The 18832-nt window shown below is 51.0% G+C and overlaps 1 protein-coding gene and 1 pseudogene across 2 annotated transcripts in view; one reads left to right on the plus strand and one right to left on the minus strand.

Annotated features, from left to right (window-relative positions):
* Positions 1-5427: 5427 nt before the first annotated feature.
* On the minus strand, positions 5428-6388 carry LOC123637468 (annotated as a pseudogene).
* The window catches only part of SH3RF3 (SH3 domain containing ring finger 3), a 321276-nt gene continuing 308830 nt past the window's right edge, over positions 6387-18832 (plus strand). For both annotated transcript variants that reach the window (XR_006734811.1, XM_045550375.1), the window contains exon 1: positions 6387-6965. Coding sequence is in view for 1 of the 2 variants with exons in the window: in XM_045550375.1 (XP_045406331.1) it covers positions 6387-6965 (579 nt within the window). In the remaining variant the exon portion in view is untranslated. The remainder of the gene's footprint in view (positions 6966-18832) is intronic.

The following is an 18832-nucleotide window of genomic DNA, read 5'->3' on the forward strand; positions in this document are numbered from 1 at the left end:
CCCCTGCAGTTTCTGGCATAAAAACCAGGGCTTCCTCTTCTCCCTGGGGGCTTCATCCATCACCTCCAGGAAAATGACTCCCAGATTCACACCCAGGCTGACCTCCCTCTGAGCTGTTTACATCACATCCCTACCTGCCAGACAGCTGCCTCTCTCTGTCCTGCCAGCACCTCCAACTCTCCTGGTCTTAAAATAAAGCTTGTGCTCTCTTGCCTCTCAGGCTATCTTTTATCATGTGTGTATTCAGCAAGTGTCTACTGAGTGCCTGCTGTGGGTAAACCACTGTGCTTGCTAGCAGGGAGGATATAAACTTGAATCAGACACGCAGGGGCTCAGATTCAGGAAACCCAGATGACTAAGTTATGGGGGAGAAGGGATATAAAGTCGGGAGGAAAAGGACAGACAGGGTTTCAGAGAGGAATCAGTGGGGACACACTTTCGGTGCAGGGGGTTTACATGTACCGAGTGCCCACGCTGCTCGGTACTTTCCACACTGCTGTGGTTTCCCAGAAGCAGATCCTAAGAGGGATCTGAGGGCAAGTAGTTTATTGGCAGGGGATCCTAGGAAACGCCGGCAGGGACGTGGATGGGGACTCAGAGAGGGGCCACAAGCCAACCAAGAGATCCACTGTGGGCAAGTGAAGCGTTACTCTGCTGGGGACCAGTGCACAGTCATCACTCCCAAGGGGCAGGACCTGTCATCTGCCATCACTGAGGGCTGCCCCTGGCATTTGAAGCCTGCACATGTGAGCACAGCAGGCACTGGGCGGCCGGAGAAAGCTCCACGCCCAGAGACTGGGCAGTACTGAGGTGTTGGGGTGGGCGAGGATGAGAGGATACGAGTGGGGCTTTGACAGCCTCCCTATATGGGCACCTCACTGAAGCCCCATCAACATGGTAATTTAACAAGGTGTTTAGTTCCTCTCCCTTCCTCGGCAGCCTTAGTGACTTGCACAGTGACAGTGAACTGGTGATGGGAGAAGCAGGCTTGGACTCATGCCTGGTCGACTCTGTGGCCCACAGTCGTGCCTGGACATCACTCAGCTGGGAGATGGGAGAAGGCTGCCTGGCAGAGGAGGCATCTGAGAGCAGTCGTGACTGTGTGTGGCGATCGATCCTGGCAGTGCGGGTCGGAACTGCTGTGTCAGCCACGGCTCAGAGTAAGCAACACCCTCATATCGTCTTCCCTTTGGGTGCTAACTTGGTAGGTGACTGAGTTCTCACCACCCTCTTGAGGACTTTTCCAAGCCCTGCTCCCTTCCATCTCAGTTTCTTCTCAGAGGCTTTTCCTCCCCTCCCCTGAAGCAAGGTGTGCTCTAGGTCTCTGCCCTAAGCAAGCTTTTCTCGCTTTCTCTTCCTGGATGAAAGCATAGAGTCCTCCGGGTTTTCCTACTGCCTATACGCTGATGGCGTCAAGTCTGTACTTTAGCTCTGGTCCTATTGATGAGCTCCAGTTAGGTGGGTGTCAGGGAGGCCCTGGAGCCCCACCCTTTGGATGCAAGTCCTGACTATCCCACTGGGTAGCTGTGTGATAGTGGGCAGGTTACTTATCCTCTCTCTGACCAAGTTCCTCACTGGTAAAATGGAGGCAATATATTAACACCTACCTCATAGGGCTGGGTGCAGGATGAAATGAGCTCACCGTACAGAGCGCACCGTGGTGCCTGGTGGCCAGCTCTCACTCACGACTATACTCATTTCAGACAGCTCCTCCCTGCCCATCTGGAATGCCAGTCTTTCAAGGCAAGGACTAGGAACTTGCTGGTATACAGTTAGTGCTCAATCTACAGGTTGTTGAATCAATTCCCACAGACATAACTGAAACCAAGGTCCCTAGCACCTGATTTCCTACTCCTATGTCATTTTGCTTTTTAGTGTGTTTTTCTTAATTGGATATAAAATACACATAACATAAAATTGACCATTTTTACCATTTTTAAGGGCACAGTTCAGTGGCATTAAATACATTTGCATTGTTGTCATCCTATGCTATTTTTTAACCAGTAAGTTCCACTCTGATGTCTCCTGCACCAGATATCTCCTTGCCCCACATGACTGCATTCAGGGCTGCCCAGCTAAACCTTCCTGAAACATCACAGGTGCCATGCCTGCCGCGGTCCCCCAGAGTTCTGCAACTGTTCTAGCTGCTGATCGGTGCGGTGATAATTGTCTCATATTGAGGGCCTTTGTTGGTCTCTGATTGATAATAAATAATGTGTATCAGTTAGGGTTCCAAGTTACAAACTACAGAACTAACTCTGGCTGATTTAACAAAAAAGGAACTAATTAAATAAAACTAATTAAATAAAATCAGATGAACCAAAAGACCAGCAAAGCAGTGGAGCCCACAGCCTCGGCTCACCAGTGTGCAGTCATGCCCCCACCCCGAGATGCCGAAGGCTGTTCTGCCCACCAGGCGGGCACCAGGCTGCTGGCCACCTGCCCTCAGTGGCAGGGACCCTGTGGCACTGCCTGTGCCCCCCTCCCTGTGCTTCTCAGAGTAGGGTAGGTAGATGGGGCACCAGCTGTTGACTGGCCTAGCTCTACTCATGTCCCCACTCCATAGTGGGAAAATAAATATCTGATTATCACCAGGTGGAGAATCTCCCAAATCTAAGGAGTTCAAATTTGGGGCAGCCAAAACCCTGACATGCAGCTGCCCTGTCCCGTTTCCTCTGAGCATCCTCTTCTCTGGACAGATACCCTCTGCTCCTTCATCCTAAACCCACGGGCAATGGCTCCAGATCCCTACCACCCTGCCATTAGTTCTTGGTACCCAGAATGAGAAATAATCTCTAAAATGAGGCCTGACAAGCCCCTAACTTCCATAAAGGCATCTTAAGATTTCATTACTTTTCTAGGCAGCCATACTGCATTGATGCCTCATGTTGGCTCACATGATGCTTGTGGTCAACAGAGTTCTCCAGATCTTTTTATATGGATGACTGTTAAGCCAGGTCTTCTCACACATTTACTTACCTAATTGGCTCATTGGACATGTGCAAAACTGAGTAACACAAAACTGTATTTGTAAGACTTCAAATATTTAGTTCACACCCTCAAATTCCCTCACACCATCATATAGTATACTTAGCTACTTCAGCCAGAAATTGCACACTGGTGGTCTGTGGCCAATTTGACCACACATTCAATTTGTCTGGCTAATGTGGTGTTTTTTTGAGAACTGAATTGGTTGCCAAATGGAACATCAGGAGATCTCACATAAAAAGCAGGACTTCCAACTTCTCTTGAAAGGTAGGAAGATCTGGCAATATGTGGTCATCATTTCTAAGGGCAATGAGTGGCTGGAGCTGAGCAGCTGCTGCCTCCTTTAGAATGTGAAGACACAGCTCACCACAGTCTCCATGTGCCCTGTTGCCCTGACCTACCCCCACTTCATATGTAACATGCCCTGCCCAGCGCCTGTAGATGTCTGGGTTTGCAGCCTGCAGGTACTGTGGGAGGTGGGAATGGCAGGGGCAAAGGGGGTAAAATGGAAGCAGAGAAGGTCTGGGAAAGGTGGGGTTCAGTGGCCCTGCACTTGCTCTCATCTGGCTTGGGTTGTGCCTAATAAAGAGGGACACTGATGGCAGAGATGTGGTTTTGAGTGCCTGGCATGGGCGTCTATTGTTCTGTCTGTCCAGCATGCCACTTCTGGAAACTCTTACTGCTCCTTCTGTGTGACTCTGGAGGGTGCTGCCAGGTATCCGATCATCATGCTCCTGTGGCCAGAGAGTGACCACTGCTCCAAGCCAGGTGACAGGGTTTTAAAGCTTCCAGCCTGTGACAGCATCAGATGAGCCGAGTCTCTTGTCAGTGGCTGATGCTGTGAGATGAAAAACTCGTGGAGTGTTGACCATGTTTTCTGTCCAGTGGGTTGGGAAACGGGCAGCCAGTTTGAGAGGGGAAGGAGCAAGTCATCACGTAGAGAAGGGGGGAGCGGGACTCACTGGGGACTCCATCTTCATTAATCTGGCCCAGCTTTTAGCCTGGGATCCTGTGAGGTGCCTCTTGTTGTTATCATATATTCTGTTCTCTTTAAAAATCTACGTAGAGTTGGTTTCTGTTGCTTGCAACCAAAAGCATGAGGGGATGTCATCAGGGGCAGCCCCTGTTCTCTGCAAGCCCTCCTGGTGCCTAACGGGTCCCCTTGTTCCCGCTTGCGTCCTGTGTCCACACCATCTGCTTTTGGATCAAGCATACTGGGCTCTCTCAAAAATTCCCCTTTCTTGTTCCTGAGTGAGGTTCAGAGAATGAAAGGTGGCTCGTGTGAATGTGCTTCTGGGCACTGGGAGGTGCAGTCCCTTCCTCCAGCCCTCTTGGGAAGCCAGGCAGCTCCAGGATGCCTTCCAGCCCAGACCGTTGCCAGCACTGATGTAAATAATTCACGTGGAAATCCACACCACTGAGAGAATCCGGGCTGGGAAAGCCACCTGTGCTACCAGGAACAAAGTTCCCAGGGACTGGCAGCCTCCTGTGAGCTCAGGACACCTGGAAGAGAGATAGTGAGATCTGCATTGAAATCACCAGGTGATGAGATTGAAACTTCCTTTCACTCATTCAGCAAATAGTTATTGAGCACCTACTGTATGCCAGGCACTGAGGATATTATAGTGTCAATGACATGTAGCTTACAGAGAGCCTATATTCTAATGGCATGTTAACTTTATGCTTTAGGTTCTGGGGATACAAAAATTAAAATCCATTCAATGGCTAGTCTTGGTCTTAAATATAAATAAAAAGGAAAAACAAAAATTAAAATTCAGCCCCAACGGCCTTAAAGCTGTAAGCATCCATAACCTTCCTCATTTATAAAATAATTATTCCACAGGGCTGTTTAGAGGATTAAATAAAATAATGCATGGGCATGTTCTTGGCATTTGAGCCTTCACAAATACTGCCGCCTTCTCGAAAACACTAAACGTTTCACAGTTAGCTTCGCAAACCACAGGACGGCCTGACCGGCAGGCGGGTCCTCAGCAACTCTCCTGACGTCAGCCCCCGGCCAGAACCGGCTGCGCAGCGCCGGCCGCGGTGTGCGCCGGGCCCCGACGGGAACGCGAGGCGGCCACGAGGGGGCAGCGCGCGGCAGGGAATCCCCGCCGCCGGCCGCAGCCCGCCGCCAAACTTGCCCGCTGCTCCGGGTCCTCAGTACGTACTTCCGTTGCTCTGACGCTCCCAGAAACCGGGGCTTCGGGAAGGAGCGCGAATTCCCCCGCCTCTGCGCCTCCGAGGAGAAAGTGGAGCGGGGTTCACGAGGCTGCGCCGCCTCGCGCGCGGCGCACGGGTGCTGGCCGGCGGGCAGCGGCTCCGGAGAGGGCAGGCTGTCGCCCGGAGGAGTCGGCGGCCCGGGGCACCCCCGCCCACCCGAGCGCCTTCCCCTCCTGCCTCCCGCATTCCACACCCACATCCGCAGCTCCGGGGCTGTCACTTCTGCGCGCCACCTGGAAAGAGGACTGGACTGGGAGCGCTCCGGGGACTCGTCCGGGAGGATGCCTGGGTGTCGGCTGTGTCACCAAGCTGCTCCCCAGCGCCAGCGAGGAAGGCAGTCGGGATAACGCCGCCCAAACTTTCCTTCGCAGCAGCGTCGGCAGGAAACGTCTTCCCTCTCTGAGGCTTGCAGAGAGCCGAAAGAAGACTTGGGCGCTGAGAGGGGACAGCCTGGCAGGAGGAGCTCTGGGAGCCCTGGAGGTGCCCTAAGGGACAAGGCCAACAGCCCTCGTGCGCCCAGGCGAAGAAAGGTCCAGGGGGCGCCGCGCCTCCTTCCCTGCACCCTGCAGTGACCGTGACCTCTGCGCCGCGCACATGCTCGCGGCTGAGGAAGAGGAAGGGTCCAGCTGAACCCTCTGGGGACAGCTACTCCCGAGTAGGCCCGGGGCGCATGGAGGTGTCGCGGGGGCGGTACGGCTCGCCAGCTGCGCGGGGGAGCGCGCACGCCGCTCCCCGGCCTCCCCGGGGACCTGGCCGGCCGCTCCCCGCACTTCCTGCCGCGGGGCTCCGGGCCCCGAGCCGCCTCTTGGAACGCAGAGCCGGTTGAGCTTCGTGCGGGGCAGCATCCCCAGCCCCCGGCGCAGGGAGGACGCTCGGCGGGACAGGTGTAGCCGGCAGTCCCGGGCGCTGCGCTCAGGAAGCCTGGGCGGGCTCAGCTGGCCCGGAGTTGGCTCGCAGCGCGCCCAACTCCAGTGCCCGCCACGCAGGCTGATCGGCTCGCTAGTTTGCACTGCCGAGGCCCCAGCCTCGGGTCGCCAGCCGGGGTGACGGAAGTCGCGGCCGAGCCCGGCTGCCAGGCGGCCGCACGGGCGCAGTCCTGATGCCCGCTGCCGGTGGCGGGCCCCAAGCCGGCCCCGGGACCTAGGCAGCTGCGCCAGGCCGCCGGCGCCTCCCCCATGCTGCTCGGAGCGTCTTGGCTGTGCGCGTCCAAGGCGGCCGCCGCTGCTGCGCAGAGCGAGGGCGACGAGGACAGGCCGGGCGAGCGGCGGCGGCGGCGGGCGGCGGCCACAGCCACGGCCGCGGGGGCGGGCGACGACATGGACGAGTCGTCGCTGCTGGACCTGCTGGAGTGCTCCGTATGCCTGGAGCGCCTGGACACCACGGCCAAGGTGCTGCCTTGCCAGCACACCTTCTGCCGCCGCTGCCTGGAGAGCATCGTTTGCTCGCGCCACGAGCTGCGCTGCCCCGAGTGCCGCATCCTGGTGGGCTGCGGTGTGGACGAGCTGCCCGCCAACATCCTGCTGGTGCGCCTGCTGGACGGCATCCGTCAGCGGCCCCGCACGGGCGCCAGCCCCGGCGGCAGCCCGCCCGCGCGTCCGAGCCCTGGCCCCAGTGCGGCCCACACGCTCGTGGGCGGCGGGGGCGGCGCGACGGGCAGCGCCCCGGGCTCCCCCGTCTTCCTCCCCGCGGTGGCGGGCAGTGCCACCGGCAGTCTGCGTGAGCTGGCGACCGGCAGGAGCGCGCCGGTGGCCAAGGTGGGTATGTGCGCCCGCGGTGCGACGCCACTCTGTGTGCGGGTGTGTGTGTGGGCGCGCGGGCGTGGGGGGCAATGATGCGGAATGGATGAGACCAGAGGTGGCCCCGCGCCCCTTTCTCCAACTTCCCTTCTGTCCAGGGATTCCACGAATATCCACCTTCAATCCCCACTTGCCAACTCTGGGACGCGTCCCCTTCGCTCACCCCGGCCCCTGCCCCGAGCTTCTTGTCTGCCCCTACTGTGGGTCCATCCTCCCCTTATAGACTCCCTTCTCCTACCACCTGCACTCGCTCGGTGGTGGCGTCTGGTCCCAGGGCACCTCGCTACCTGTTCATATGTGTCCCATCCTCCCGCGGGGTGGGCACCTCTCGTCTCCCTGTCCGGCCGGCGTCACCCACAGTTCCTCTGCCGGGCCTGTTACCTTGCTTCTTCAGCTTGGCACCAACCTTTCGTCTCCACAGAAGGGGCAGCCTTCTTACCCCGGACCCCCAGACGGACCCCCAGACGCTCCCTCTGCACACCCTGGGCTTGCCTGAAGGGAAGTTGGTGTTAACATTTCTGGCTTAGGATGGTGTTCCGGTGGCTGCGCCTGGGAAGCGCTGGCTGGTAGGGAGGAGAGGGCAGAGGGAAGAGAGGGACTGGGGTTTGGAAAAATGCGGATCACAAACTCCTTCTGGAAGGAGGGAAGGAGTTAACCAGGAGGTCCCAGGAGCGTTCTGGCCCAGCTCTTGTTGGACCTGGCAGTGTTTGTCCAGAAGCCACGGTCCTCTCTTGGGTTCTTAGGCAGGGTTGCATTCCCACGTGGGTCTTTATCTATTTTTATTATTATTTTTGGTGCAACTACATCAAACGGCCTTCATTGCTTCTGTTTTAGTCGAAAGACCTTCTTTGGGCGGCTTCAGTGATTTGGTTTCAAAAGCTTATTACATGTCCTATCACAGCCTCTCACCTTCGGAACTATATTGGGGGTAGCCTATGGGATGTTGATTTAAGTGAGAAGCAAGGGATCCAGGTTTTGTAATTTCATTAAATGGAGAAAAGCACCTTTAAAGGTTAAAAAAATATGTTGATCTATTGGAACGATTATTTGCTTTAGAAAACACAGCCTTATTCCTCTGCGTTTGGCCATTTAAGGATTGGTGGTGTACAATCCTTCCAGTATGCACGATCCTGAAACACTGGGAAAATACTAGCATCTGAATTATGCACTACTGCAGCATCTCTAAGGTTCAGAACTTAAACCCTTGCATGCTGAGCTAGAGTTAAAGGTCATACTTTGCTGAATTGGGGTTTTTCCATAAATCAGGAAGAATGGACAAAGATAGTTACTAGGGGTCTCTTGGGGTCACTGCTGAAGGGGAATTTTTTCCTTGGTTTTAATTGTTACTAAATCTAGCTACATACTCAAGTTAGAAATTTTCAAACTTTTCCTTCCTGTCTTTGCTGTTTTTAATCTGAGGTTTTATAATTAAAGATCTTTATTTGCAAAAGATTGGGTTACCTCCTTCTGCTCCCTGAGTCTAGTAAAACGTGGGGACATTCTGATGACCAAGTGTGTCTGGATGTCCTCCTGGCTTGTCTTGGGGGACCTGTGTCTGACCAGGAGGTTAGGAGGTACCCTCTGAAATGGCAGCCTTGATGGAGCTCCTGGAACTCTGTGGCATTTGTGGCGTTTTTTAGAACTTGTCAAAGGGGTTGTGATGATCGTAACTTTTTTTAATGACAGTAACTGGGAATTGATGTGTGTTGACCGGATTTTGAGAGAACTTGTCAAAGGGGTTGTGATGATCGTAACTTTTTTTAATGACAGTAACTGGGAATTGATGTGTGTTGACCGGATTTTGAGACTATTGGTTGCCTTCCTCCATGAGCACACAGATGATGTTTCTGAATTTCTGTGCTTTCAGGAACTCCTAGAACACATTTTCTTTCTTTCCTTTTGCTGTGTTAACTAAGTACAACCCGTAGGCCTTTCTTTACAGGCCCATCTCAAAGGGACTGAGTCTGGGTTGTAGGAAGAGTTTGAATTAAATCCAATCTTATATTTGATCATTTTCAGAGAGGAAAAACCAAAGGTGGGGTTTGTAATACTGTCTAGCTTTTAATAGTCAGTTAGTGGTTGTCTTCTTGGTTACCCAGAAGTCCTGCATGCTATACTCATACTACCACCGTGGGGTAGTAGCATTAGGTCCAGTGCATCTTCTGGGTGGAATGGGGAGTTAAGGAGAAAGGGATTTTAATAGAGTGTTGTGCTTTGAGCAACCCCATAAATTTTCACCTGAGCAAAGACCTCACTGAAAATTACCTTTTGTATTTTTCTGTCCATTGAAATAGCAAAGCTGAGTGCTGGATGCTCCTGCGTGTTGTTTAATAGATGGGCACTCATTTAATCATTCAGCAAATACCATATATGCCATAATAGCAGGTGACCATAAATAGGACATTCCTCTATTTTCCCAATTAAATTTTGGGCCAACTGGGACATGTGAACTTTTTAGGCATGTAGATAAATATCTGCTTAGTTTGTTTACTTTATTAATTCAGTTTCAGTTTTTTGGGACTGCCTCATACATGAAATGTGTTAATTTCTATTTGGTTTCACTTGCAGTTCATAAAACATTTTTTTCCAAACTCTTCACCAGCATCTTTTGTATCAGGCTTTTGATGATCACCAGAGTACCTGGAGTCACCTACCCTGGTTAGGAGAGCCTCTCAGTTCTGCATTCACCTGAGCCATTTGAGATAAAGCATTTTTTGGGGGGATCAGTTAATGATGCTGCCTCTGGAAATTTTATCCCATGTTACAAGCACCTGTAGCCTAAGATCAGGACTGTTGGTCTTTTCATTTGCCTGTTGGCAAATATATGTGTTGCTTCTTTAAGTATGTTAATACTGTTGCTTCTTAACTTTAAGAAGTTCTTTAAACTTTAAGAAGATCTTTAAAAAGTCCTGTTTTAATGGTACTGTCCCACCATTGCAATTGCTGATGTCTGCTAAATTTCTCAGCTCAACTTGTTTATTATTTTATTTTCATAATTTTGTAAGGGAACCCCTTTAATACCCCAAGCTAGCATTGGTCATATTGTTTCAGGGCAATGTGTCTTGCTAAAAAGGATTTTGTGGTTCCACATAGAGTAAGTCAAAGCATGCTTTTTTTTTTTTTTTTTTGAGACAGAGTCTTGCTCTGTTGCCCGGGCTAGAGTGCCGTGGCGTCAGCCTCGCTCACAGCAACCTCAATCTCCTTGGCTTAAGCAATCCTTCTGCCTCGGCCTCCTGAGTAGCTGGGACTACAGGCATGCGCCACCATGCCCGGCTAATTTTTTCTATATGTATTTTTAGTTGCCCAGATAATTTGTTTCTATTTTTTAGTAGAGATGGGGTCTCGCTCTTGCTCAGGCTGATCTCGAACTCCTGACCTCGAGCGATCCACCCGCCTCGGCCTCCCAGAGTGCTAGGATTACAGGTGTGAGCCAACGCGCCCGGCCAAAGCATGCCTTTTAATATGAGAGATTTAATAAGGACTTAAATATAAGGCAATTCCAATTATTTTTCTGAATTAAAAAAATATTCCTTGCCTTATATTTGGGCCAGGCACTATTCTAGGTGACTGAGACAGGCTTGGGCTCTTTTTGTAGAGCTGACATTAGGGGGTGGTGGAGGGAAGCCGTCTACTCTGGGCTCTAAGGAGGTTCCTGTGGCACTGGCTGGTGTCAACCCAGAACTCTGTGAGGGTTAAGAGAAAGGATATTTTCACAAATTAAAGAACTACAGAAAGTTTGGGCAATGCCTTTGATGATGTAAAAGTAGGCATTAGAGCCTAGTTTGTCTGTATTGTGTATCTTGAGGTACTACGGGGTATGTTTAAATTAGACCCATTTGAAAATCTTTTTTGTATCTCTTAGACAGTGTGCCTGGGACCTCATAAATTGTAAATTTATGAAAATAAAATAAAACAAATTGGAGAATCGTAAAAATTATATCTATTAAATATTTTATAAACACACACACACACACACACACACGTATGATTCTTTTACCATTTTTTTGGATGCAGGGCTGAGGACTTTTCTTTGAGTTCCAAATTGTCTTTCCAGCTGAAACCACAGCCACCATGTTTGATTTTCTATTTGTTTCTGTCAAGTGGAGTGAGGACTAAGAGACTTTCAAAGAATTCTGAGTGGAGCATCCATCTAGATTTTAAATAATTCCTCCTCCCAATGTTTGATATTCTTATTCACACCCAATTTGACCATTTTAAAGCAGTCTTTTTTTGTTGAGTCTTTCCTAAGTAGTCATCTTGGTTTTCCAAGGGGCAATATTTTTTTTTGCACTCAAACTTCCTTGGTTACATGCTATTGAATTAAAGTATGTATTTAGCATCATTAATTCAACTTGCAAAAGCATAGTTGGGAATAAAGACAGTGGATTCCTGATAAGCACAAGCGTCCTTGGGCAGGAGTGGCCAGCCCAGCACTGCCAGGCAGAGCCTCTGGTGGGCGCGGCTCCTGAGGCCGTCTTACAGGGGAAGTGGAGTGTTGCTTAGTCCTGCTGGTCAGCTGGCTGGAGGCCAGGATGGAGGGTGTCTGTGGCTTCTGGAAGCAAGTCAGGGTGTTCTTTACTCATTGACAGTTGAGCAGCTTTTACATGAGACTTTCTGTTTAACAGTCCTGAGTGCCTACCACGTGCCGGGCACTTTGGTATATATCGCCTCATGGAAAGTTCCCAATAGTCCTGCCAAGTGGCCAGTATAATTACTATTTTGAGGCCCAAAGAGATTGCTCTTTGGGCAAGTGAGAGAGCTTGGAGGTGACTGAATCGGATGTGTCCTCTGCCTCCGTTCCTCTGCCCTCTGTTCTCTCGGCTGGATCCTTGGGATGTGCCTGTGGTTTGGTCTTGGATGCGGTAAGGGCGCCAGGGAAAAAAGCCAGCACTCGGGCCTCACCGCAGGCCAGACAGCTCACCGGAGAGCAGACGGTTGATGGGACAGCAGAGTCACAGTGGAGTCCTTTTCAGAAGGCCCCTGAGTGTGGAAACAGCACTTTTGAGACTCACAACAGTCATGTTTCGGTTTGTAGCTAGTTAGTGAATTATATAATTACCACTCATTGAGCACCCACTGGAGGCCAGGCGAGCATGCTGCCTCCGCTGTATGCTGAGGGTTGAGCTGGGTGGTTTAAGTGTATCTCATCTGTTCCTTCCTGCAACTCCATGAGGTTGCTGGTTACACAGGCAGGGACATCAAGGCTCCAACATTTCCTTGCCGAGTGGCTGACAATGACAGGGGTGTTCCCTGAAAGACGGGCTTTGGGCTGAGTGCCTAGCTGGCTTTGCAGTTAGAGGACTCAGCTCCTTAGTGGCCAACGTCCCAAACACAAGACCCCTTCCATTCACCATTCCCCAGGCCACAGATGCTCTTCCCAGAGAGGCTGCCAGCTTGTGAAGCCAGGCACTGTGCAGTGTGGCCGCAGGAGAGAGCACCAAACCAGCTGTGGCTTCGGCAGCAAGTGATGGGGCCGCCCTGTGCAAGGCTGTGAGCGATACATTAGGAGTCCGAGCGGCCCCACTCTGTCCTCAGTGATCCCTGCTTGTCCATCCTTCTGCTCTGCCACTGTGTTGGCCTCACCCTCTGCCCTACCCACCAGGTCTCAAGACAGGCAGTTCAGCTGTCACGTCCCCATGACAACACCTCGAAGCAGAGAAGGAGGGTTTCTTGCCCTTGTGCCCCTCTCCAAGTCTCGGAGCAAACCTCAATCTGGCCCCCATGCCCTTCCCATCACACCTTGGGGGACTGTGTGGCATCCCAGGCTGGGGCCTGAACCAGCCGCAGCTCCGCCAGGGCCTTGGCACCCAGGATCACCTTCCCCTTAGGGGGATGAGGCGTCACTGCCCCTCTTCCCCCGGGGCACGCAGAGTCCCTTGAGGAAGGAGGGGAGGGGTGGGGACTCATGGGTGGCACATGGGCAGGAATCCCAGCGCAGGTGTGGTTTACACATCGTGCAAGAACAGGTTTTAATCCTGGCTTCCTCACTCCCTCACATGTCCCCCTGTGCAAACGTGTTAGCTTTGCTGAGCGTTCTTATTGGTGGATTAGGGATCCTGTCTGCTCCATCGGATACATGGGACAACGTACGTGCAGTGCCCAGCACACGCTAGTGGCTCTCCTTTCACTGCCTATTGCTATTATGCAAATCTCCCAGTGTGGTCACCAGTGAGGCACACCTCGCAGGGCCTGCTCGCGGCTGGTGTGTTCATTGCACTTAGTGTCCTAAATTAAGGGGGTGTGTGTATGTGAGGTGGACGTGGATCGGTATGTGTGTGTGTCTGTTGTGAGTCTGACACCACGCTTTGCCTTCAGGTTCAAAGTCAGCCTGTGTTATGGTGGCTGGATTGTCACACGTTAATGGGCATCTAAGTCAGATGATTGGTTGAGTCTGTTTGTTTCACCTTTTAAACTGCTCCGAGCTTATCTTTGTTATCAGAGAGAGGCAGTGTTCCTGATCTTTACAAACTTCATTCAAGATAAAAAATGTCTCAACTACAATCTGCTTTTACAAGGCCGGCAGGGGAGAGTAACCCTGCTCAGTTGCTGCCCCAGCTGGCTGTCAGGCCCCCTGGAGATAAGCCCCCGGGTAATGTGCAGGACACAGAGCCTGTCTGCCACTGCCTGGGCCCGGCTGCTCGGTGTGGCTGAGCTGAGCAGTTCCACCCAGTCATCTCTGCACTCTGGCTTTTGAGAGCCCACCTGCCTGTGCGAGCATGACAAATTTGGGTGTCATGTCCATTTCAGTTCAATCTGTATTTAGTTTCTATCCTTTACAGTTAACATGATCTTTTTTGAGGTGCATTTCTGAAAAAAAAAATCAGCAAGCATTTGGTTATGGGGAAATGCTCTTGACAGCACCACGTGAAGAGGCCAAGGTCAGTTTTTATCAGATTTGCCTTGCTTGGGAGGTCTTCAGATTTGATGAATGCATACTTGATGTGTATCTTGTTGGAATTTTAATTAACCTTAGAAGAATAGGGTATCAAGCTGAAGGTATTGGCAGCAGTGAATGGTGACTGGTTTACAAAACGTGCAGGAACCCCATAATGTGGGCCTGACTTTTCCCATTGAATGTAGTTAGAATGAATAAGTGTGTAAAGTTGAAGCATGATTTGGATTCTACCCACAGGTTGCTGCCTTTTAAAGTTCCACTTTGGCCCTTGATGGCTCATGGATATTTAAAGGAGTCGCTTCTCTCTTGTGTAACAGGTGTTTACATTGTTAACTGATACAAACATGAAGACATTATGTTTGCATTTCTGCTTAATGGAATGTGTGCATAAGGCTCACATGGATTTATGTGCGTTTAAATGAATTAGAATTCACCGTGGACATTCAGGTCATCAGAAGTGGTGAGGAAAATTTAAAAACATGCTCATACCAGGGGCAGATGTGAGTGGGCTTGGCTGGGCGCTGAGGTTGGAACTGGAGTCCTCAGCAGGAAATCCTCGGTGTTCTCAGTGAGGCTTCTGCTCACTAGTTCAAGAAATGGGATGTTGGTGCGTTTCTCTCTCCTGCTTCACTGGACACATATTTGAGCACCTGCTGTGTACCAGACACTACAATGGGCACCCTGGGGGTACCTTGGATAGAGATTGTGCTGGTCTTTCTTTATAATGAAATGTAATTTTTTTCCATTTAGTTAAGTGACCAGATGTGCTGCAGTGGGAAACCTCTGCTGTATCTTTGTATTCTGTGTTTGTCTGGCAGGAATTTCTAATGAGGAAAGTGGCATCAGAGCAATTTGGGGCTTCGTGGGTTTGCAGTGGGTTCTCACCTCTTACGGTTTCTTCCTCCCTCGTCTTGATTTGCCCAATGAGGACTTAACAGTTCTGCTTTCTGGATCTTTCGTACTTTGTGGTGGGAATGAAAGTGGTGAGGAGGGTCCCTCCCACAGCTGGGTGCTGTCTGAGAAAGCCGGGTCTTGCGGGCAGCACCTTGCAGAGAAGGTATCTGGTTCTTTTTTTTTTTTTTGAGACAGAGTCTCACTTTGTTGCCTGGGCTAGAGTGAGTGCCGTGGCGTCAGCCTAGCTCACAACAACCTCAAACTCCTGGGCTTAAGCGATCCTACTGCCTCAGCCTCCCGAGTAGCTGGGACTACAGGCATGCGCCATCATGCCCGGCTAATTTTTTCTATATATATTTTTAGCTGTCCAGATAATTTATTTCTATTTTTAGTAGAGATGGGGTCTCACTCAGGCTGGTCTCGAACTCCTGACCTCAAGCGATCCACCCGCCTCGGCCTCCCAGAGTGCTAGGATTACAGGTGTGAGCCACCGCGCCCTGCCTGGTATCTGGTTCCTGAGTGGAAGTTCCAGAAGCACTGCGTGCTCAGCGGGCAGGAGGACTTTGCTGCTGTAGCTGGAACGACGGAGGTCAGGTATGTCTAGCACAGTTTTTGAAGCCGCTTTTGGCTTTAGGAGGCCATCTTTCAGCACTCCACCTAAGGTGGGACTTGCTTGGCTTTATCACTTGTGATCTAAGACACATGAAAGCAAGACTGCCCTGGGCTGCCCTCCAGTGAGCTGAGGTGCCGGAGGGGAAGAGGAAAGGTGAGGGAGGCTTAGGCATATTTCAGTAAACCGCTGGAGGTTGACTAATCTCATCAGGCCCCTCTCCTTGTTATCAGCAGCTGCTTTTATTTTCAAAGACTAATTGTTTAATCCTCTGAGGCTGTGCCTGCCAATGTCACTGTTTGATTCAAAGGGTCAAAGAATCCTTCAGAAGATGGTGTGCTCACTTGTGAGGGTGGAGGAGAGCCCTGCGGGGCGGGGCGGGGTGGCTGGGTCGAGGGACTGTCCTAGGTCTGGTGTGTGTGGGTGCCTTTGCCCCATGAATGCCATGCGGGCACCCACACTTATTTCTTCTGTAAAATTTCTAAAACATATGTAGGAATAAGGTGGTGGTGCTTCAGTTCTGTGTGTGGGAGTTTAATTGTTGAAGTGCATAGTCGCTGTTGTTGCTGGGATTTCACAGCTGTTTTAAACATTAGCTTGGTGCTCCATTGGCTGGCAAGGTGGCAAGCAAATTTTGAGTAATATTGTGGAGTTGACATAATGTATTGAACTGGTTCTTTTAGAGAGGGGTCAGGGCAGCCCACTGCTGCGGGTTCGTTCTAGTCCCCCTCCTGTCCCTGTAGCTCCCTCCTTCCGCAGCCAGGAAGCCGGCCAGCCCCTCTTCCCCTGGGTGTGCACACCCGCCTGAAGACTGCAGTGGTAATGAACTTGCGGAGTGAATGGTGGCCCGGGTGCTGGGGCTGTGGAGCTGTCACCGTGGCCCTGTCTGAGTGCTGTTCTTGAAGTCTGGCCCAGAACAAGTGATGTTAATTATTTTAGCCCACAGATATTTATTCACTGCCCACCCTGTCGCAAGCACCAGAAACGATCCATGCCTTCTGGGAGCTGACCATTTAGAGGACACTGTAAATAAATAGCCAATAGGTTATACGGGTTATACGTGGTACGGCAGGTGGCACTCGGGCCTGCAGCGGGGTCGTGGGCAGTGACTCTGTTCTGCAGCTCATTTTATTTCTCTAAATGTATCCACATATTTACTATTTATGGGTAAACTATTAGATTCCTTAACTCTTTATAATTGTACTCCAAATCTATATAACTTACACATTGCACTCTTGCTCCTTTCCCCAGCACAGCTGAAGGTAATTAAAGCTAGATGCATTTGCATGAGATCATGCATGCAGAGGGTCAGGGATGTAGTTTGTGCTAAATTAACATCACCTTAGCAAAGATAACCAGTGAGATCAACTTTTTTTCTACTAAGTTAATTTTATCACTAGCAGTAATTGTCTGGACCAAGTTTGCAGTCCGAACAGAACACGTGTGAAATACACGTGTGAAATGCAAGGTGGATGCTGATGCACCTTCACGCTCCCAGGAAAATGACAGCTCTCCTATATCCTGAGTGGCAGTTCTCCTGTGTCTTCTGTGGCTGAATTTGTGTTGTGGACTACAGCAGGGGAAGACTTACAGTGTTAAATATCTGTTTTTTAGAAAATTAATTTTTAAAAAATATGTTTTTTGTGGAATTGGGAGTGTAACTGGTATCTCAGTTTGACAGAAGCAGCTTTGACACACACACAGTAGTAGAAGTTTTCCTGGATTTAAAGTTGTTTTCTCCAACATACCACATGAAGTGACCTATGTCAGATTCCACCGAGGACGCACACCCTGGGGCTGAACCTCATGGTGGAGAAGGGCATGTGCTACGTGTCGGCAGCCTATCAAACGATGCAGTTTAAGAATTGAAGTCCTTGAACTTTTCCATCACCCGTTTGCCAAAGACAGTGTGTCCGTTCCCTGGCAGTTTGATGCTTGGAGTTGCATGGACAAAGGGCAGCACATAGGCAGATGGAGGCTGTTTGTCTCAAATATAGCTGCTTTAAAGAAACAGAGTGGTTTATTGGTCAGAGGTAGTGACTCATGAAACACTGAAACTGTGCCCACATAACTCAGGACAAGGCTGGGGTGAAGAGGACAGGCCAGCAGAAGAGGACAGGCCAGCTTCCTTCCGCTCAGGCTGCTGTCCCCTGTGGTCATCCCTGCTGCTGCTTTTCTGAAGGCCCTGTTGGTGCACACGGTGGATGTATGCGGTTGACACACGAGGTTGGACTTCTGTCTCTCCCCAAGATCAGGCACGTTCAGCCACTGACTTTATATGTGAACCATAATTCTGCTTATGGTGCCTTTCTATACCGATGTTCTTTTTCTATTCTCCCTAGACTTCAGCAATTTCTTGCATTTTAAATTTAGGTGTTATAGGAAATAGACTTTTCTTTTTTTTCCTTTCTGTAAAAGACATACATGCCTTACATGGAGTTAATGGGATTAATAGCCAGTCTGCGAATTGTGGTTGATATTAATGGTAACATTTCCTCTGCGTCCCCAAACTAATCAGTGCACCGTCTTTGACCATCAGCACCTGCACAGTCAGGCCCTGAGTGTGCCCGTTCTCCACTCAGTGCTTTCGTTGCCATAAGCAGCCTCATGGGCCGAGTAGCCCTTTCTTCTCTAACCCCAGGCTGTCCACCTGGGCTTGTGATGAACTGGACACTCCTAAAGTACCCCTGACAGTCGGGCACACTGTGGGTGGGCCCCTGGGCAGACGGGTGGCCTCTGGGCTGGTGTGGGCTGCTGTGGCATCTGTATCGGAGGGTCTGTGCTGTGCTGGGACCCTCCCTTGGTGAGAAGATGCCGGGCAACAACCAGACTCCTCTGAGCCTGAGTGTCTGCATGGCCCTTTGGTGTATCTTCTCTGCAGTTTCTGCTTCCATTTTTATTTCTTCAAGCTGTTTTCAGTGATCTTTCTTCACTCTTGCCTTCTGTGGACTGTGTGTTTTCCTGACTATTACTGCTTTGTTGGCCCTTTGGAGTTGGCAGCATCTGGCTTCCCGGAGGCAACAACTCCTCGTCCTGCCTGGGTCCCTCTTCCTGTCCCTGGCTCAGTGATGAGCAGGGCTCAGCCCCACATGTGCCAGCGCCCTCCCTGCCCTCCCTGCCACGCTGAGCTCATGGAAGGGGCTCGAGCCATCTGCAGCCCACGGGCACACACCTGCCTTCCCCAGTGCCCAGGGCAGGCACCGAGCTGAGCCCTGCGGCGGCAGAAATCGCCAGTCTCGAGGCTGACTGGTTCCTCACAGGTGCAGACTGAGGCTCCAGTCTGTGCATTTGTCTTTCATGAAGTTGATGTGGCTCTAGGGTGTAGGTCCCAGGAAGAGCGGATGACATTGGGGATAACTGTGCATCTTGAGAGCAGAGTTAAGGCCCGAAACTTGCATCTCCCAGGAGGAAGCAGAATGCTCATTT

Source organism: Lemur catta, chromosome 4 (assembly GCF_020740605.2).
Source record: "Lemur catta isolate mLemCat1 chromosome 4, mLemCat1.pri, whole genome shotgun sequence".
NCBI lineage: Eukaryota > Metazoa > Chordata > Mammalia > Primates > Lemuridae > Lemur > Lemur catta.